This window comes from Phalacrocorax aristotelis, chromosome 1, assembly GCF_949628215.1.
Source record: "Phalacrocorax aristotelis chromosome 1, bGulAri2.1, whole genome shotgun sequence".
NCBI lineage: Eukaryota > Metazoa > Chordata > Aves > Suliformes > Phalacrocoracidae > Phalacrocorax > Phalacrocorax aristotelis.
In genome coordinates, this window is record NC_134276.1 from 59,250,424 (window position 1) to 59,272,747 (window position 22,324).

The window sequence follows — 22,324 nt, forward strand, 5'->3', positions numbered from 1 at the left end:
ACTGTACACTAATCCTGCCTGGGATTTGTGGATACCTACCTATTAACAGTAAAACAAAAGTGAAGTGGAACAAAATAGAATGTGAAAACTGATGGTATACATAGGTTACTTCTTCAAAAAAAAAAGGTATTATTTAAAGAGTATTCTATGATTTTTAAAGTCACAGGACATGACAAATGGACATACACATGCACCAAAATTACCCATGTAGGAGAGTTGCCATTCCCAAAGTAGCAGCTGGCTAAACAGGGATACAAAGCATTACATTACAGACAGGTGTCTATTTTTGGATCAGCCCGTATGGGTTAAAAGAAGTTACCAACCCAAAATGCTCATCACTGACCATCAGTTGAAAGTGATCTACTGTCTACATCTGCTTTGCTGGATGTTGAAGAAACTCCTACTATGTCTCAAGAAAAAGAAAGAAAACAACAAAAAACTATCAGCTCTAGGAGCTCTAAATCCTATTTCAGCCTGAAAATAATAAAAAAAAAAAAAAAAGAATTTGACTTAAAGGATGCGTTACAGAAGAGGAGTTTCTGAGGTGTGATTTTGAGCACAGATGGATTTAATTTATTTTATTTTATCTTTAACACACACAGGAGAAAAGACAAGAGTCGCTGTGAAAGACACGACCCAGACACTCCATACCAGCAGAGTATTGGCAGACTTTGCTTGTTCAACATCCGGTATGACTGAGAAATACAGGACTAAACTGCGAAGAAGTTTAAAAACGGCTAGAAGGTTGCATGTATGTTTTGGAAAGGGAAGAGTCAGTGGAAAGAACTGAAAGGCAGATGATCTAGTCATAGGAGTAAGACAGAAACTGTTTCAGCTAAAGCACCCAGAATAGTTTTAGATTCTTTGGTGTTTTGTGCACTAAAGGCAAGACAAGACAAAAATACACATTTTTGACTGACAGATCAAGGGCAGTTGGTCAGAAGTCAAGAACTGAAAATGTGTGTAGTCATTGACCCTGACTACAGCATGGCAGTGACTCCGTAATTCCATTTCCTCATCTGCAAAACAGGGATAATGCCCTTGGGCACGCTGATCATGACAGTCACATAGTTATTTAAGACACAGGTCTAACTTGTTTTCTCTGAAGATTAAGAAACAAAAAAGCCCACATTCACTCTTGGTACAACTACAGATAAAAGGAACATGAAGTAGGCAGGACAGACAGACAGACAGAGATATATGTGTGCACATCTGCACACTGAAGCACACAATACTTAGTTTTATTATAAACTAACAGCTGTTGATAAAAAAAAAATGAAGGCTTGGAGATGTACTCATAAGGGTTAAACCTTTCCTAGGAAAATTGTTTTTTCTTCTATTGTCAGGTGCTCTACAATCACCCCTGAAGGAATTACTCTTTCCTCATAAGGATATGAGGTCAGCTATTGTGAAAATCTCCTAGAACCAACAAAAATAATAGAGCAGCTACAAACTTTTCTAAAAGAAGGCTCAGTGCCTTGTAAGTCTTCCACTGGGGAAAAAAGAACCAAACCCAAACCACAGCTGGAAAGACAATGCAAGAAAGCACAGAGGATAAAAAAAAAAAATCCTCAAAACAAACAGCATTCATATAAAGTAATCAAGCTAAGCCACAAATAGCATATTAACGCAAATGAGCAGATTTTTCTGTGTACTTCTCCTCAGGGAAAAAAGGCTAGAAAAATACACTAGAGCAAATTATTTTGAAAGGTAGGGTTCAGTAAAGATGAACTGGAACAGGAAAACAAAAAAACTTATTTGGAAGGAAACAGAAATTTAAAAGGGTTCTAACCATGGAATAATAATAATAAAAAGCCAGTGCTGAAAGAGCTGAGAAAAGTAACACACCAGAAAAATACCTAGCTTAAAGAGCTGCATGCTTCCAGTCAGAAGGTTATGTACACAGGACGCAGCATTTGTAGAACTAAAACTCTATGCAGGTGCTGCAGCCCTGAATGAAAGCCCCCTCTGGAAGTCATATGGAGCCTAAGCGTTCCAATAACTCTGACTATAAAGAAAAATATTCCATAAAGTAAGAGCATCCAAGTTTATATTTGTTTCTGAAAAACATTTTCATAGCCTCATGTAAGTACGCTGTTTGATGCTTACAGCTCTTCCAAGGAAAACTTAAGCGTATGCACCACAATCCCAATTAAGTTCCAAATACAGCTGTAGCTGGAGTTAGGTTGTCACATAATAGCTTTTTCCATGCATGTGCTGAGTTGATTACAAGGTAGTAACAGAAAGATTTAAGTCGGCCAACCAGTTTGGGTGCTAAAAGCCTGTTAATGCATTCTGACTGTATCTTTTGATATGTTAGCTGTTGTCACAGATACAATTTGTTTTACTGCTTGTTCTCAGTTTATAAGCTACACTCCGTTCATGAGCAGTTACTAGGTCAGACAGTTCCTCAGAAAGGAAGGCAAAAGCATCCCAGAACAAGGTCAAGCAGAAAAGTTTCAGACTGCAGGCTGTGCCACACAGAAGACTAAGGAAGTCACAGGAAGGAGCTTGGATTCTGCGACTTCAATAGAAAAAGGTCACCAGCTCTGGTCCTTCAGTGATTTAGCAAAAATTTCTCCCTTAGAGAATTCAAAAAACTTATTGAAACAAAGTCACTGATTTAACTGAAATAAAGTCTGCAAATGGGCTGAGGAAGTGTTACTGTTATTTTCTATTTAGTTTATTCTTATTTCTATTTTTACCACACCTCTGTAAGAACAAAACTGAAAAGCAAGAACTACAGCAATACAGGAAGTGTCCATGAACCTGCCATCTAATTACAAACACAAGCATCTTAAAATACATTGACATAATCACTGCTGTTAAGCTCCTCTGGACTTCTAACTATAAAAATAAAACTTGACTTCAGCATAACTAGATTTATATTCTAATACTTTAGCACTTACCTGCATGTAGTAAGACAATACAAAACATGTAAAATACAATAAACTAATGAAATAATAAAACACGCTGCTTTTGAACAGTGGGTCAAGATTTACAGAAGCAACTTTAAGACAGTAGCTAGTTTGCTTCCAGCAGCAGATAATGAAGAAGCTCAATAACCACATTTATTCACGAAAGAGCTTCTAAGCTTTCAAAGCACCACAAACTGACTGGAAGCCAATACCTTACCTTTACTAAAAGTTCATGTGGCTAACTTATGTTTAGTACTTTATATCCCGAGTTGGCATTTACAATATATATTACCTTGGCAATTTCAGGATAGTAGTTATCAAAACTACTTGATGAGCTTTCCATTTTGCTTTGTTCATCATCTGAAATTATAAAACCACATTTTAAAAAAAAAAAAAAACAAACCCAAACAAACAAAACTCCTTAGCAAAAATATTTCTCTTTTTTAACTGCTACTCCCTCAAAAATGACAATTATTAAATAAACAGCATGTGAACACCTCCATAATTTCTTTTTGATGCAGTGACTTCTTGGAGGATGTGACCAGTTACATAAGTAGGTAAAGTAGCAGTTATTTCTAATCTTACCTAGAAAACAGCTTTAATATTAATTTTGATATCTGCATAGGGAAAGGGAATACTCTACGCACAAGTTTAGATTACTCTTTCTACTACGCATTGTAACTTGATTTCAAAACAACTTCCCTCTCTGTTCATTAGGTTCCCAGCTCTACTCTCCAACGGTTACTGGATTTACAAAGCAACCGTTCAGTGAGCTATAAACATCTTAGAGTTCTAAGATCAGTTGGGGACCACTGACTAAAATGTCTTTTGCAAAGCTACAGGCTTCTCTTTTTCTGATTTGCTTTTGTTGCAAGCATCATGTTGAAGTCTGGCAATCTTCACCAAAGACTGTGATATCTCATTTTAAACTCTAATGATCCCTTTTGGTATACTGTGCTATTTATAAGCAGAATAACCTTCTATAACATCTTCCAGGTTCTTTTAGATATACATTCGCTTGGTCTCACACCAGTTGCCCTCCCCATCCACTCTTAAGAGGAAAAATATATGAGAGGACTTTTCTAGAATATCCTTTTGTCACCAAACTATCAACTGCACCTACGTCATTCCTTACAGATATCTGCCTTACCTATTTATTCTTAAAGGGCTCCAACAGAAAAGATTCTGCACCCAAGCAATCTATTTCAGTACTTCAGGAAAATATTTGTGGTCAAGGGAGTTATATCTAAATTTAAGCCCCTTGCTGCAACCACAATTTCTAATTCTTCTACCTACAGTGACCGCAGAACAGATGATTCCATTTTCGGCAGCATTTCACACATTTCAAAACAACTCCCTCCTACATCTTCTCTGTTTCTTAAACTGCCTAGGTCCTGATTTTTCATTGTGGGTTCTGTTTTCCTAGACTTCTGATCAGTCTCATTATTCTCTTCTGGACTTAATTGGAATCAATACAAACCAGTGCTATTTTAATGCCAAAAGGTCAAGACTCTCATCAGTTCAAACAAACAGTGAAAAGGCCTGTAATTTTTGTGACCAAAGAAAACAAACAAAAAAATTAGCCACAATAAAGCCTTTCTTTCCAAACGCATGCATGCAGACGTCACATAACTATATTAGCATTGCTAGAAACCCTGCTTACCTTCATGAGACTCTCCATTTCTTTTTTCTTGCATTGCAGCCTCAAAGTTAAGCTGAAGGATTTTGTTCAGAGTGTTTATCCATTCTTCCATTTCAAGCTCACTGTCTGCAGCTAAAAGGTAACTACTCTTGTCTTGCATCTTGAGCTCAAATGCAAAACGTCTGACTTTATTGTTCTATAAGAAAATAAAAGATTTTCATAATATCTTTGATTGCAAGTAGACAGTATGTAAATGAAGTTATTTGGATTTCAGATCTTTTAACAAAAATATACAGGTCAATATTTTGAACAAGTGTATTATAATTACATTTTCTCCTCTCTGACATTTGACCTTTTGAAGTTACTTGTACCACCGTAACAGGTGGAAGTGTGAAATAACAGCCCATTTTTCAGTTTCCCCTCAGCATTCTGTTTGTAATAATTTTTAAAAACAAAGAAAATCCAAGTTCCAAGTACCAAGTCTTCATGTACTCAGATCATCTAGAATTGAAGCTAAGGTCTACTGATAAAAAAAAAAAAGAGGCATGGAACTATTAATATTTAAGTAAGAATCATTTGCATGTTGGGATTTTACACCAGAGGCTAAATCATAACCAGCCTCAACCCTGAATGCCCTGATAGTGCTAGTCCTTTAAATATACATGAAGTGGGGAATCAATTCCTCCTTTGTTCTTCAACCACTGTTGTAATCCTTTTTGCACAATTTAAATTAAGGCTCCAAATGCTACCAACTTGACTCATGTTCCCGGGAATGAGTTCACAAGTCTAAAATGAAAATTCTATATGATCATCAATTTAATTTTAAAAATTGATAATTCATTAGATAAACATTAAAATAAACAATAAGACAGACTTAATGGTTGGGGAAATTTTTGTTTGTTTGCTTTAAGTTAAATTAAATAACAAATTACCTTTTAGCTTCCCTATACCTCAGGTTTTTCAATTGACAGACTGTTAGGCAAAACAGTCATCATTCTAGCAAAGATGTGTTTCTTTTAAGGAGGATACAAATGAATGTATGGACTCCAGATCTAAGGCAGTCTTACCAATTAAAACCAATACTGCAGTAAATGAAAAATGTTAAGAAAAGTAACCTTTAACTTTCACAGTATGGTGAAAGTACACACAGGTGGTACATATCACACTTAGTTTTCACAAATCACTGAATTACAGCAACTATGCCTATATATATGTCTGTATGTGTGAATATATACACTGCATATATTATGTGACTGCACTTCTCCGTGATGCAGAAAAGTCAATACACTTCAGTATTAAAACAAAACAAAATACCCAACAAAACAAAAAAAAAACCCAGATAAGTTTTGGGGGAAGAGAAGGAAAAAAAAAAAGAAAAAGAAAAAACTACCCCCAAACCCACAAAAACAAAACACCAACCACCACACACCACCACCAAAAAAAAACCAAACCCAACCAAAAAACCAACACCCCCAACCCTAAAAAGCCCAACAACAACAAAAAAAACCCAACAACAAACCCCAAACCCTATTGCACATATTCAGCATTTGTCTTATACAAGTACTGATGAAGGAGCATATTCTGCTTTATCTTTAATGTCTGTTAGTGAAGCCAGCATTTTCCTCTCTTGGGTATCTACTGCCTTTGAAAAACAGGTGTGCATATGTACTAAATGAACCCAAACCAGAAATGAGAAATGTTATGCCAATGCAATAGGAACTAATCCCCCCTCACCAGAAAGACTTACTCTGAAACAAGTAGTTTGATTCTGAGAACCAAAGCTTGTAAGCATGTCTACCTAAGAACAACCACCATTTCTATTAATTCCAAGCAGGCTACTGCAACGTACAGTGGCCGGGGTCCTCATAATTTTTTATTTTATTCTCCCCTTCCATTAAATGGAAATGTAATTTCTACTATGTAGAGACCACTTTTTTCCCCATGAGCTTCTAGATGCTAATACAACAACGACAATAAGCAACAGTAAAAACCCTAATAAAATAGGAGCAGCCAGAGAGGATACAGAACATAACATAAAATAATAAAATCACATATCTGGAATAGGGCCATTATGTATAATATTTTATAGTTCAAAATCTCATTTACTTGCCCCTCACCAACCATTCAAGCAAAGAAAATAGCTATTTCCAAACCCCTTTATTCTAGCCATTGAATGACTTCTTGACTTCATAGAAGTGAGCATTAACTGATTTTGGTTTTGCACCTGATGTTGATCCATAACTAGTCTCAAATTTCGACATGCAGTTCTGAATATACAGATGCCAAGATGAATGCTGATGGTATTGTAGAATACAGTATAACGTTCAAGATACAAGCCAACTATAAATTTTTAAGCAAAGTACAGTTTTACTTAAAGACTACCATATCAGCACAAAACCTTACTTGCCGTAGAACAAAGGAACAGTAATAAAAAATAAAATAAAAAGTTTCTGACAGAGTCTGAGGAAATTTCAGGTTACTTGAATTGAACTGATGGAACAGAAAGCATGGAACAGTACTTCATGAAAACACAATTTCAAAAAAAGGGGGTTTTCAGGATTAAGAAACCAAAAACATAGAAGCACAGAATGGTTAGAGGTTGGAAGGGGCCTCTGGAGGGCATCTACTTCAACCCTTTCCTCAAGCAGTGCCACCTAGAGCCAGTTGGTCCAGGACCATGTCCAGGCAGCTTCTGAGTATCACCAAGGGTGGAGACTCTACAACCCTCTGGATAACCTGTGCCAGTGTTCGGTCACCCTCACTGTGACAAAGTGTTTCCTGATGTTCAGAGGGAACCTCCTGTGTTTCAGCTTGTGCCCATTGCCTCTGGTCCTGTGACTGGGCACTGCTGAGCAGAGCCTGGCTGTGTCCTCCGTGCACCCTCCCTTCAGGTATTTATTTATAAACATTGATGAGATTCCCCTGAGCCTTCTCCAGGCTGAACAGTCGCAGCTCTTTCAGCCTCTCCTCAGAAGAGAGATGCTCCATCCCGTGATCATCTTCATAGACTTTTGCTAGACTCTCTCCAGGATGCCCATGTCTCTGTTACTGGGAAGCCCAGAACAGGACACAGGACTCCAGGTGTGGCCTCACCAGTGCTATTCAGATGTTCAGAGGGGAAGGATCACCTCTCCCTCACCCTGCTCACAACACCCCCTCTAATGCAGCACTGGACTCCATTGGCTTTCTCTGCAGCAGGGGCACGCTGCTGCCTCGTGTTCAGTTTGGTGACCACCAGGTCCTTTCCTGCCAAGCTGCTTTCCAGCTGGGTGGCCTGTCCAGCATGTACCAGTGCCTGGGGTTGTTCTCCCCAGCTGTAGGACTTAGCACTTCCTTTTGCTGCGGTGCCTTTCTTTCATTTGTAACTTCTGAAAATCTCAATGTTTTCTGATCATGTAAACTGATATTGTAGTGCCCACAAAAGTCTGTACCAGAACCACAGGCTGAGAACCAGAAACAAGCCATCACCTAAGGGGGAAACAAAAGGGGCCAGAAACAGCCCAGAAGATGGAGAATATATATTATCAGAGAGAGGGGCACCAAAGCAGAGGAAGCTGAGGAGCAGAAGGGAAGATACATTTTAAGGGCAAGGCAAAGATTACAACTGTGATTATGAACCACTTTTTTTGTCAGTATGTTTTAAATACACAGATCAAACTAATTTCAGTGGAGTTGGCCAGAATTGTGCCCCTAAGGCAAAACAATTTGTGTAAAACTGTATACAGAACTTGCAATATGATTAAATTTGTTATAGTTAGAAGAGTTACCATGTGAAGTATCTATGAAATGTGTATCCAAAAACATTATGACAATATTTGGGAAAAAAAATAATCCTCTGTAAAGCTGTTGTATCTCTCTGCATAAATCTTGAAACAATTTTATACTGAAAAAATTATTGAAGAAATAATTTTTTATTAAACTTTGCCTCTTTCTATCCAAGTTAACAAAACCCTAAAACCCAAGAGTTCTTTCCAGGTATGCTGTGCCTAACAAAACAGTTACATGCTGTACTGTAAATACAAGACAGAATCACAAGAAAAAAATAATTATCTTTTCTTTGGCACTTGCTACTGACAAACATTTTACCAAAGCCCTTAACTTTTTAAAATAAAGAAAAGCACATAAAAGTAACATTATAAAGGTCAAATGAAAGCATCTGGAAGGGTGACTGAATATAATACAATTCCCACAACAAAATCCCACACAAGCAGCTATGCAAAACAGCTCATGTAAGCACTAAATGTTACTGAAATGAACTTTAATTTTATGCTGTCATTACTTTGCCATGATCTAAGGTTGCGGTTTTTTGTGCATTTGCCTGAAAAGTTTGTTTGATATTTTTGATAAATACTCGACATCAACTAGTAATTTATGTTCTTTCCAGAAAGATTTTTAAACGTCTGCCTCCCAATTCTAAAATCTTGTTCACTGTTTTTGCAGGATGCAGCGTGTCTAATCGTTCCTCTGCATAGTAGGTCCTTACCTACCCTGACAAAAGTTATCTATATATTTTTTAAATCCATTGGCTATCAAATACAGAATTAACTGAAGAACAGGCAGAATAATTATAGTTACCTGAACCACTCCCATGCATGAATCTAGAAATATTGATCCTTTAGGTTCTTTCGATATTTTTTCATCTTTGTAGAAATTGAGATTATAGGATCCATCACCAAGTTGGATTAAGTGGAAAAATCTTCTTTTAAATGACTAGTGAAAGAAAGGACGAAAGAAAAACAATTAACAACACTAGTATTAATCAGCTTCATTCTACAAATCCGTAAGTGCTATTTACACAGTAGTTTATAGAAAAAAGCTTTTATTTACACATAACCTAATCAGTATCCTCAGAAAATAAACCAGAAATCATTACATTAAAAATTAAACTTCAAAACCTGCAGCAAGTTTGTAGTATACTCTTGGAAAGTATTCTTGAGCCACTGAAAGGTATTTAAAACTGACTGTACAATATTATACATAATAGATATTTATTGTGATAACCATAAAAATAACTTAAGTTTGTTTCTAAATAAAGAGGCAATTCAAATAAAAACTCATATTACATAGACCCTTTTCTACTAACAAGACACCAGGGTCCAGTTAAGGAAGTTATTTAAAACACTGGACTTCTCCCACACACTGAATTTTTAATGCATTTTTTCTGATTTAAAGTAGGACAAAAGGAAAGTAAGATTTCACAGATATAAATGACACACAAGCTTCCGCCTTTCATCCCACACTATTTTATTTAGAAGTAAACCACATACAGATTGCCTTCTCAAAGCCACAGTAATACTTAATATTGGTGTTCAGTTTTTACCATGTGCAAGACATTCTTAAACTTACTCTCATTGTCACACTGATTGCACTATTCATGTTGCCTTTGTACAGCCATCCTTGTTTTGTTATTCCGCCCTTCTGAGACCCAAGAGATGCTGCATCCTGGAGGTGAAGAAAGGGGGGGGGATTTTGCATCACAGTCGGAAACTGTTGTATTTATAAAGAATTTCAGAAGTAATTTTTAAAAGCTATGCTCATAATGTAATGATAATAATACACTATGAGTCCCTGCTGAAATTCTATAACTTTCTATTTCCAATTATTTTATTTAAAGACCAGGGATGATATTGGCCTCATCTAACTTTTGATAGGTAACCTAGCCACTTACACAGGCTTTCCCTATGGCCACCAGAATGATCCAACTTCTAGATAGCTAAGCATTAGTCAGTATAAATGCCACTGAAATAGGGGAAAGAGGAAGAACTCAAAACATTTACTTACATTTACTTTGTAAGCTTTTTCATATATTCTAATCTTCCAGTGACAGAATTTTTACTATTTCTATTACCAAACAAACAATGCAAACTCATGCTTATCCAAAATCAAGATCTCTCAAACCATTTTGCTTTGTAAGTATTACTTCAAAGACATTACTTAAGAATTTAAAGAACTAAGCCTTGAATTCTTGATTTGGATCTGCCCTTTTACAGATCAGAATCAAAGCTTTCTAAAGAGAACAAGACTATATGTGGCAGTAATAGCAAGTTCACGCGCAGCAGATCCAATGCATGCATCACACATCATGGCCTTTGCCTGTATACCACTTCTATCTGCCAGTTGATGGAACTTAATAACTACATTAAAACCCATAGGATGTTAACAGCTACCAAAAAGCAGTACTCTACTATCAAAATCGATCAAAATAACAGGTTTATAATAGCCACAGAATGAATATTAAATCACCAGTTCAAGTAATCTTTTAAGGCAGTACCAAACTGTCTTTCCAGTTGACATAACCCATTTTGAAACAACAAAAGCAAGAATGAATTAGACATAGGAAGATTTTCAACCATCTAGAGGAGAAATACTCCTGGTAATCTATTATCCAAACACTCAAAATTAGCTGAGCATCCAGTTGAAAACAAAACTACATAACTTCTTCAAGTGCCTCAACTACTTTTTCTAATTCCTTTTTCTCAGCTATAAAGAGAACATACAACGAAAAACTCTTACATATGGGGGACAGTCATTAGTTCAACAGCTGAAAATTAAAACCAGATTTTTGGAATAATATTAATTAGTTTCTGGAACTAAGTCAAGAAACATTCTGTAAAGAGTTACTAGTTAATTTATTTACAGCTTATTTAGTCTGTCTAGCTTGCATATTCATATGCATATGCACAAGTGAACTTCAAAAATCTGCAAGCAGAAGGCAAAAGATGAATCAATCTGTTCCTTCAAAAATTCTAGGCAGCTTGATACTATGGAAGGTAGGCCCAGTAAGGATAACATGGTCACCAATTTTCAGAGCATCTAATATAATGCCCCAGAAGTATAGACCAGAAATCATCAGTAAATTTTCGTATGCCCCAGTGAGTCTCACTGTCCAAGCAATAAAGTCGACTTGTTTCAGGTTTTCAAGTCATTAGCTCCCACCCCTGTTCTATTACCTAGATAACCACTTTTCTTGTACAACAATCAAGATACAGAGACGACAACTTAAATCACTGGGTTTTCAACTATGATTCTTCACCTCCACTGGTGGGAGTTATCCCCAAGGAAAGGATGGTTTAAAACCACCTTTACAGGTGTAAGATGATGAGTAGATGATGGGTTTTTGTCAAAACTTCGCACAAAACAACCGATGCTATTCTGCAATTTCACAAACCATACATAGGATCACCTGACATGACAAGAATTCCTTCATTACTTGTGTTAACAAAAACTAAGATTTAGCTCTATTAAGACTTTTTCCAATTCTGAGTCTCTGAGGTGCACTGTTTCCCAACTCTGTTGAGCTGCATGCTGTTTTCTAACAATAAAACTGACTGTCATTTGGGCCTCTCCAGTTATATCATTTCTTTCTGTCAGGCGGAATTCCTGCCTACAGAGCCAAAAGGCTACTGCATCTTTACAGCTGACCATCTGTTAATACAAAGGAACCCAGAACCCAGTTGTTAACACATGACTTTCACACTGGAAAACATACTTCCTGTTTCCAACTGGTAAGTTAATTTCCTCCCTTTTATTATTACTGCTGCACACTGTGCTTCACTTTTTTTAACGATCTTTCCCACAAACTCGGCTCCAAAGTTTACTTCAACAGCAACTGTTTCAACAAAAACAATTCCTTATCTTGATCCCATACCCCAGGCTGATTTAAAAATTCCATTTACAAACATCAACCTGATGGCCCGATAGCCCAAATTAGTTTTGGAAAGGTAATTCTTTCCTTTTTAATGATGCAAGATTAAACTAAATCTTTATCTGGTTTTCTTCCAATTTTTAATCACTTGCAGCTTTTTGTTTTCTATTATTCTCTTAATAAATCAGCTTTCTTAGAAAAAAAAAAAACACCACACAAAAAAAAACCCTACAAACAAACAACAAAAATGAAACAAAAAGAAGGCCAAACAGCTTTTAATCGACGATTTGCATATATGCTTTTTGGCATACAAAGATGTTAATGTTTGAAAGAAAAACCTCTTGCATTAATTATTCCTTTGAGGAAAGATTTTATGGCCGTCCCCCCACCCCAATCCTATTAAACTCCCTTTTCTTCCTAGCATGCTTTTTTCTTGTGTTTACATTTTTAAGTTCCTCAAAGAGCAGCAGACCTCTTCTCCTGTGACTGTACCTCTGAAGGGGATACGATGTTCCTGCCTGCTCTAACAGGAAACTGGCAGAAGGACCAGGAAGTCCCCCCCACTTACACTTCCTAGTAAAACACATACCATCTGATAATAGCCAAGCTATAGTTTTTACATGTTTAACTCTAGCCATAAGTATTTTTCCTAGTAACAATCAGTCAATTTTATCTCCGTTTATTTTTTTTCATGCTTAACTCACTGTTTTCTAAAACACTTCTGTGGTCAGAAATATTATCACAGTAAATAATGCCAAGTCTTTTTTATTTCCGTATAGTAGAAATCATAATTATTCCCATTTTACAAATAGGAAGATCTGGATACAGATGCATGAAATTATTTGCCCAAGCATCACAGTGCAGATTAATAGCAGTGCTGGAGAAATGGCATCCTGAAACTATCTGTCCAGGAATCTACCTATTCAGATGCATTTCCTGAAATACTTTTTCACATTTAATCCAGGAAAACTTGTAAGGAACTATTTTTATTTCATATGCAGCAGATCTGAATACAATGAATTCAGCAGAAAAGTAACTGTCAAAGGGTAAAACCACAAAAAGTAATAATTAAAATAAAACAAATTTTTTTGTGATGCAAGACATCAAGTTCTCATAAGAAAACATGGCATTTGAACACCACATTTTGAAATAGGGTGTGGTAAAAATTAAACAAATCACCCAAATAACAGAAGCAGTTACTGAAAAAAGTGTTTGACATTTGAAACATACTTGAAAATTGCTTCAGGCTATAGATCTCTAAATTCCCTAATCCAATGAAAAAAAAAGAAACTACTTCAGAGTTTTAGTCAATTATTTTAGCTTTAGTGTCCATGATGGGTCTCCAGGTGTTATCCTATACTTGAATTTGTGGCAAACTAATTTTAACTACCATTGTATGCTATGCTGTCATACATGCTTAAGCGTGTGTATTGTCATGTTGGAACAGATTCACCTATGATTTTATTTGATGTTGAGATTAAACTGCCTTGAACATTCCTCTCTATATACCCATCTACACAGATGCAGTATAAGACAAGACAGATTTTATGAATGCTGAAGGATTATACGTCACCAAGTATTAAAACTTCAATTCCACAATGTGTCAAAACTTGCTCTACTCACATGACAGATCTCTGGAGTACAAGGCTACTTGAAAGGAGATAGGTAAAATAACTATATTTGTTTCCCCATCAGACTGTTCAAGCTAATCTGTGTTCATTTACTGACATCAACACTTAACCCAACTTGTAACCTCTCATTACCCAACATTCTTTACTGAAAGCAAGAGAAAGTAAGGAATTACTATTATCTCACCTCATCTTTATCTGCTTCTTCATCCACTTCATATAAATGAACTGGAAGCTTCTCCAATTTTGTCCCTTTACTAGGAAAGAAAAAGCTTCTAAGATACTACAAATTTTGTGATTAGTTACATATTTTATAGCTGCAAAAATAAAGATGTTATCTTCCTAACCGAAGAAGAAAAAGCACATGAATGACTGAGTAAAAGCACTATTTTTCATGAAATATATTTCTTTGCCAGCAATTTTCCTAATTTGCACATCTGCCCACAGTCTTTGTTTTATTCTGCTTGTCACTGTCCTTACGTGAGACTGAAGAGAACCAAATACCTTCTAATTCACTACACTCCTAATATCTTAGGAGCAGGAATTCATACCTGCAACTATTGGCTCCTTTTAGGACAACACATTTATTTAAATTCCTATTGACTAATGTGGTTTCTCTTCAGAGCAAGTAAAAACCAGGCATTGACCTTTCAAAACCTGTGAGTATATCAGAACTTTTCACAGGGAAAGAAAGCTATTTCTTAACTAATAGATGCAGGAGAGTGAGTAGGGAAGACATGGATCTTCCAGAGTTGTGGGATTCAGAGTATTCAGCCACTCTCAGATATTCTAAGAGTCTAATCTCTATATTCTCCCTAAAAAAATTTGAAAAAGTTGGAAAAGGCTTCTCTAGCAGATGGTTTAGAAAGTCTGTAATAGATGTAGATTAGGCTTTTGCTTTGAATCATCCTGTGAAAATCTGCACTAGTTCAAACACTTGCTCTAACCATCTCAGTTAGGTTCTATTCCCTAAGCTCCTAAAGAGCGTTCCAAAAGCTGCCTCTGAAGCTACAAAAACAGGATATCACCATTTTAGTTTCATCTAAACATTAGCCTGTTTTAAGTTATCGTACTTACATTCACATGGTCAATGATAAAATTTCTTGTTTTGACCTGCCTATTAATAAGGCAGCATTACTACGCTACCTTTCCACAAAATGGTTTAACAAGAATTTACACCTTGAAGTTCATAAATATAAATTCCATCCAACAAACCTTTATCATTTCTACTGACTATTAAACATTGACATAGCATATTTTGAGTTACATATTACAGGTATTAATACATTTCTGTAATAAATACATTTATATTAAATTCAGTTAAAGTTCCTTCAAAAGTTCAAAATCTTTATTATACCACTAGATAACATACATACTTTGGAAGCTGTCGAAACTCTCCCGAGTAATCTTCATATCTATAGTTAACAACATGCCAGTCTGAATTGTAGGTTTTGATGCACTGTTTTAATGAAATGCAAATATCAGTATTAATGGGAAGAGGATTAACAGCATTCCCTCGACACACACAAAAAACCGCTCTTAATATATGGCTGTTTACGAACTACTATAGTTATACACGGTGATTTCAGAAAACCCTGTACACTCCCCTTCTTTTGCAATACAGTCTAGTACAATACAGCTTTTTGCAACAAGCGATACGTTTCAATAGGATGTTCTCATCTGCTAGACGTGTATTTTATAAAACCAGAAAACGGTGAATATACTTAGCATCTGGATTACCATCTTCAATTGTCTGAAGAGTTAAAGCAGCATTTCTCTGCAGCTGAAAACTCAGCATTAAAATACAGATACATGATTAACATAGAATATTCAACTTTGCACATAGTAATACAGAGAAACTAAAAACATCTTTTCCTTAAATTTATACTTCTAGGGCAATTAAATTAATGTTAAAATTTAAACTGCATGCTTGCAGCTGTTGAAAAGCATTTATGTCATTAAGTGCTGGTCTAGATCACAGGAAATACCATTTTCCTCCACCCATATTGCTACAACATAAAAGTACTGATTATCTTGGCTTTGATGGAAGTAACATAAAACTGACAAAAGCTGTTGCCAGAAACCATACAGTACAAAATTTTATATCTGACATGAATAGACTTACATGTACACAAACAAAGCACCTAATAATTCAAAAATAATTTCTTTATATTTCAAAATACAAAGTTGATACTTGTCAAGCAATTGTTTCTGCAGAAACTCATTAACCTTCGTGAATTACCTATAACACTCCTCCCTCCTTGTCTACCTACTTAAAATTTATCTTCGAACTGTTTAGGTTATGTATTAAGGGTATTTATCACTGTGGATATATCACTTTGAGGTAGATTCAGCTATTTGGAACTCCTTCAGTTTTCTTGGAATTACAATGGACATTTACTTGTTTCAGATGTTAAAATATCAGCTTCAAGTATATCAGTAGGCAAATAAAAAAGACAAAATTTTTAAACCTTTCATTCCTAAAAGGCTTCAACGAGACACTAAATGAAATGCAACATCACAATCAGAACAAAGGGAATGCCAACATAAGCAAACAGTTACCAGAAGCTTCAGGTTTGAGGATGTTTCCTCTACATATAGCATACAAATTGAACAGTCATACTGAATTTTGGCCTCTACAAGTGTTACAGTTATGAATACCTGTATGCCAGCAAACTGTACAAGAGTATTATAAACAAACTAAGAACGACTGGTATGAAAAAATTCATCAGGAAAAACAAGTCATAATGATTAATTCCAGATTTACTATTGCTCCCAATATTACCTATGGAAATCACCCATGTTCAGCTGGGAAAGCCAAAAGCATAAAAAGGAGGTGGGGGAGAAGCATCTGCAAAAGCCAATTACACAAACAAAACAGTTCAAAGCTACCCTGTAATAGTAGGTTTTCCTGGACATTTTCCCTTTAAATCATTGACAGGTAAATGACAATAAATATTAAATGTTTTTTTTTCAGGGCTTTTTTTCCTGTTTTTAAATGGTAAATGAAGCAGAAGAAAAACAACTTAGGTATAATATTGATATTACACACAGCCACATGCAATTCCATTATTACCTCAGTTACAAACAAGCTTTGAGCTTCTTTCTCTGCATTTTCAGGAACTGTTGAACGAATGTATCGACTCTGCCGCTTCAATAATGCTGTCTGATAAAACAACAAAAACAATTAATGAAACTTGCAATTAAAGGAAAGATGACACATTAGGGCAACATTCAGCTATATCACTATGACTAAGTCAGAAGCTCAGCAGAAAACATCCTGTGAATATGCTGTTTCAGAATACCCAATTAATGAGAATTTGCTTTCTTTCAAAGATTACGAACATGTTCTTTCTTTCACAGCAAGAGCAAGATTGGAATCAGTAAGAAATAAATACCATAGAAAAAGTGTTTCCCTCTATTTTTTTTAACGTGGGCAAGAGACTTCCAGTAAAAACAATTCCACCATGACAATATAACTCCAATATTTTGAAGACAGACGTGTTATTACTACATATAAAAAACTAGTACTCGAGAAAAGTAACAAACCCACACCAAAATAAGAAGAGTAGTTAATCTGCAGATCTCAGCTGGCAAAAAATGAGACTTGGACTGTTAAACTGAAGGTGTAGAAAGAAGGCCTCAACCGCTGAAGTACTCACTCAGACTAGAAAGTGTTTTCATGTCCTTGACAGTTTTAGCAAATGGCTCTGTTTCTGCTGTTATAAATAAATAAATAAAATAACTAACTAAATTTTTTACTGATGTTAAAATCTGGCATGCAATTTTCTGAGTCATCCTAGTCCCCCTTCCCCATGCTTTAGGGCAAAGTAATAGCAAGATGGCCAGGGTTCTTCTTGAGACAAACATGCTTGTAGGCAGCACTAAAGAGCTGCCAAAAGACAGCCAGGTGTTATGTGGTGGGGTGTCTTAGCACAATGCGTACCTAAGTATTTAAAATGCATGTATAAATGTGTAGCTATGGTGGTCACAGCTTATACAAAAGTAAATGCTGTAAAGTATGAATCAACAAAAATCATTCTTCCAGGTCTATCAGATGAAAAATAAGCATGTGTAAATTGTTCATATGAAAAATATTTAACAAAAATTTAAAAAAAAAATCCAAAACCAAATCACACACAAAGAAATAGGTCTCAAAATTATTCACTTCATTTTGGGAAATAAGGTGCCAACGCCTACATTTATATACAAAAAATAACAGCAGATCTTAAATTTCCAGTGTTTTGTCTAGTGTGGGAAGGTATCTTCCTCAGCAATTCTACACAGAACAAAAGGTCCACATGCAGGTATTTTAGGGGAAAGGACTATAGTAGATGTAGGTGACAGACATAAGCCAGCCAACGCACAACATTCCTCAAGTCCATTTAACCTGTCTTCAGGCGTATGCACTTTGGTTTGTTATTCCCTAGCTTTTGCCTTTCTCCCTCCTGTGTTTTTTGGGTGGGTTTTTTCCATTTTTCTCTCAACTTTGGAGGTGTTCAAGCAGTTTCTGTCATCTGATAAGGTTCTCTTCCTGCTCTGTAAATTTGGCAATGCCCACCTAGTGACAGTACTGTTACTCTATGCAAAATCTCAGCAGCTACAATGAACAGAGAAAGTACAAAATATTGCTGCTGATACTAGATACTCACTGCCAACACCTGTTTTAAAAATAATTTTTCTTATTCACACACTTTTTCCAGTATTGACTGTTGAATATGAGCTAGTAAAATTTACCCCCCACAAAGCCACTTCCCCCTCCACATCCCCTTAGGGTGCTTGAAAGTTTGGTTTTTAACAGTTGATTATTCAAAATATTGGGAAAGGAATAAAAAAAGCCTCAGCAGTGTACAAGTGTATATATAGAATCATTAAGGTTGGAAAAGACCTCTAGGATCATCAAGACCAACCGTCAGCCCAACACCACCGTGTCTCCTAAACCATGCCCTGAAGTGCCATGTATACACGTCTTTTAAATACCTCCAGGGATGGTGACTCCACCTCTCTGGGCAGCCTGTTCCAACACCTGACCACTCTTTCAGCATAGGAATTTTTGCTAATATCCAGTCCAGACCTCCCCTGATGCAGCTTTAAGCTGTTTCCTCTCGTCCTATCACTAGTAACTTGGGAGAAGAGACCAACCTCCACCTCACTACAACCTCCTTTCAGGTAGTTGTAGAGAGTGATAAGGTCTCCCCTCGGCCTCCTCTTTTTCCAGGCTAAAAAACCCCAGTTCCCTCAATCTCTCTTCATAAGACCTGCTCTCCAGACCCTTCCCCAGCTTCGTTGCCCTTCTCTGGACATGCTCCAGCACCTCAGTGTCCTTCTTGTCCTGAGGGGCCCAAAACCAAACACAGGATCTGAGGTGCGGCCTCACCAGTGCTGAGTACAGGGGCACCATCACTGCCCTGCTCCTGCTGGCCGCACTATTCCTGATACAAGCCAATGGAGGTTATTAATAAAGCCCCATATCTTACTGGTAAATTAGGGACTACGTAAAAGGCAGGAAAAATGGGAAGAAAAGTACAGGGTTTCAATTCAACAGTCACATACCCAGGCCATTCTTTCTTTAGATGGTGTTACATAGAGGCAAATGCTCAAGAAGCAGCAACAGAAGTTGTTTTAAAAGAGTCAATGGAAAAGATGGCATGGTGTATGTTAGATCATGCCCTTAAAGCTGCTACATGCCAGAAGAGACGTATCAATTGTATAAGAAGTGTCAGAAGCTGTATTGTAAGATAATTTCCAAATTAAATTGAAGCTTTGATTTAGAACAGTTGGTTAAAGACTCAAGGGAAAACACAAAACATTTTAAATGAAAAAAGTCATAGTGAAATTTCTTTGAACATTTCAAGTAAGTTGTTTTATTTTGACCAGTATACTTTGTGGTCTCTAAAATGAAGAGGTTACTGGAACATTTTTTTTTTTTGCTTGTTCTTTCTACTCACGATGTGCCTTCTTGTGGAATGACCTAGGTTTACTTTTATTTCTGCAAAGTTGGCATAATATCTTTTTGCAGAGGTACTTAGGGCGTATTAACTAGAAGCCAAGAGCTTTGTGTGAAAGCGTGCTAAATCCACAAGGCTCAAAACCAAAAGTAACAAAGGTGAAACAATGTCTAAGCTAAACACCAAAATGCCTTCAAAATAACAGTGGGATAACTTTGTAACGGCATATTTATTTTGGGTAGGAATGTTCCCACATTGTATTTGCTACAAATAAACTTGTCCTTTATTGGGAAAAATATTTCCTATAAGAATGGAGGTAATACTCAGAAGTTAGGTATTTCGAAACAAAAAGCATTTAGGTAGAAGGTGTCTTATTGCAATGTAATCACTAGAATAGCTTTGGATTAAGGCTTCTTTTAATAATTTACTTGCTATGCAGTTAATGTAAACATCACCAATTTCACAGTCATTGAGCATATGATTTTAATGTGATCCATGAAGGTGGTCTGTTATAAACTAATGCTATTTAGTTGTGAAGTCATTTCATTACTGAGTAAGATACTGAAATTCAGGTGACTTGGAATATTTATAATAAGACATGAAGTGGCACAAAATTGGATGGATAGAGTCATTCAGGGTTATCAAAGAGAAGACTCTTCTCAGCAAGAGTCTAGAAGACGTATATCCTTAAATGACTGTCAGCATTGTAATTGAGAGTAGCAAGAACATTAATAGATGTTCCAATGGGTGGCAGGAGAGTGGTTCTATCATCTTAAACACATTACACAGGGACAATAATGAAAACAAAACAATGACAAAAGAGCAGCTAGAAATTAACAGGCTGCAAAGCACAAAGGTACTGAAAGTTTAGACATCCCACTTATTAAGAATGAAAGCAAACTCATTGATGTTAACAGTAAAAAGGAACTCCAAACACAACATGACTGTCCCTGTAAATTTGATGAGAACAAGTTAGGGAATAACCTGATGAGTGAACTCAGCACAGAGAACTCAGAACTTAAGCTTTGTGAAAAGGCACTGAAACAATCTTGAAATAATCTTGAAATGGTAAATTTTAAAAATGACCCATTTTTTAAGAGAATGACCCAAATGATGAGAAAGTTGCTGATAAAGAGCTCTTCTGGAAACTAGAGAAAAGCAAATCTGTCTCTTATTTGGATATGATGGCATCAAGGAAAGTGTAGAAACTTTAAAAAAAAAAAAAAAAAAAAAGAGAGAGAGAGAGAAAACAAAACCACTCCTACTTATTTGGATTTGAAGATCAGCATGAAGCAGGACAAAAATAATGCATTTCTGAAAAGTAAATGAAAGGAGAGGAAACAGGATTCATAACCTGAGCTAACCAAGTTTAGGATGATGGCAAATGCATTCATGTGGAAATCTGGAAACTAGATCAGCTGGCTGAAGAATAATCCTTCAATCTTTATGAGCCTTCCCAGAGCAGAGCATTTTCTGCACCATCCTTTCTCAAATATTTCTTTGGTAATGATTTGAGCTTACAGCTCCTTCTGACAGCATGTTTGGAGAACAGTAATAGCTGAACAGAAAAAGGTGACTTACTGGGGCTTTTTCCCTTTCCCTCACTAGGCAAAAAACTTTCATCAGGACAAAGAAAGAAAAGCAAGCTATACATGGTCCAAAGAAGCAAGCTTTCTTTTCTGATATGGACTAACAATTCGTATTGGCTTTCCTTTAACATTTAGCTTCTCTGAGGTGGTAAGAGTTACGAACTGAACGTGGCATTGATCATGACTACAGAACAAGATATCAAAACATTTGTTACAAAAAATTGAATTCCTGCAAGCATTGTTACTAGTTATATGAAAAACACACTTATTAAATTACATTTCAGCTATCTAACTGCATTACCTAAAAAAAACACATTATCCAAATTACGCACAATCATTTGTCCCCAATTTCTCCCCAAATAATTTCAAGTTTAGGACAAATTCAATAGTGTTATCAGTCTGCCTCTTTGAAACTACATAACTACTTCTGTAATCTACCAAAAAATAGTAGAATTTATATCTAGTGCTGAAAAGTAAGTATTTTCTGTGATGTTTAAGTGCTAGTTTTAAGGCCATACTGGTAACAAAATAACTTTACTCTTAATGTCTTTATAAATTATCAGGGATTGGCTTCCCTTTTAGGCAAGCGTTTTTTAAATTGTAATCAGTTTAACCTAAGCACGAGGAAAAACTTTGTAAAAATAAAAACTAAATGCTCTAAGAGGAAATGGCTTGAACAGGTTTTTAGACAATGGTAGGAGTTTCCACCTATAAACTGTTCTAAGTGTGTATACAGGTAGTTCCAAACACTCTAGCTCACTATTTTAAATTCATCTTGTGTGGGATGAAAGCAGTATCTAACCTTTGAACCGAGGCTTACCCAAGAGCTACCCACACACTGTGTGCCAGCAACAAGTTAGGAAAAAGGAATTAAAAAAAAATATATGTGAAGCAGAATGGCAAAAATAATGGCATTTTTTCTGTATAAGTTATGCAAATGATATTGGCAACTAT

General features: G+C 36.1%; 1 protein-coding gene across 10 annotated transcripts in view; it reads right to left on the minus strand.

Annotated features, from left to right (window-relative positions):
• Window positions 1-22,324, minus strand: part of DOCK9 (dedicator of cytokinesis 9) — a 134,609-nt gene that overhangs the window by 70,838 nt on the left and 41,447 nt on the right. For all 10 annotated transcript variants that reach the window (XM_075089964.1, XM_075089956.1, XM_075089945.1 and 7 more), the window contains exons 3-9: window positions 16,910-16,999; window positions 15,210-15,292; window positions 14,021-14,090; window positions 9,907-10,002; window positions 9,136-9,270; window positions 4,582-4,756; window positions 3,211-3,278 (exon numbers count right to left, since the gene is read on the minus strand). In XM_075089964.1, the coding sequence (XP_074946065.1) occupies window positions 3,211-3,278; window positions 4,582-4,756; window positions 9,136-9,270; window positions 9,907-10,002; window positions 14,021-14,090; window positions 15,210-15,292; window positions 16,910-16,999 (717 nt within the window). The remainder of the gene's footprint in view (window positions 1-3,210; window positions 3,279-4,581; window positions 4,757-9,135; window positions 9,271-9,906; window positions 10,003-14,020; window positions 14,091-15,209; window positions 15,293-16,909; window positions 17,000-22,324) is intronic.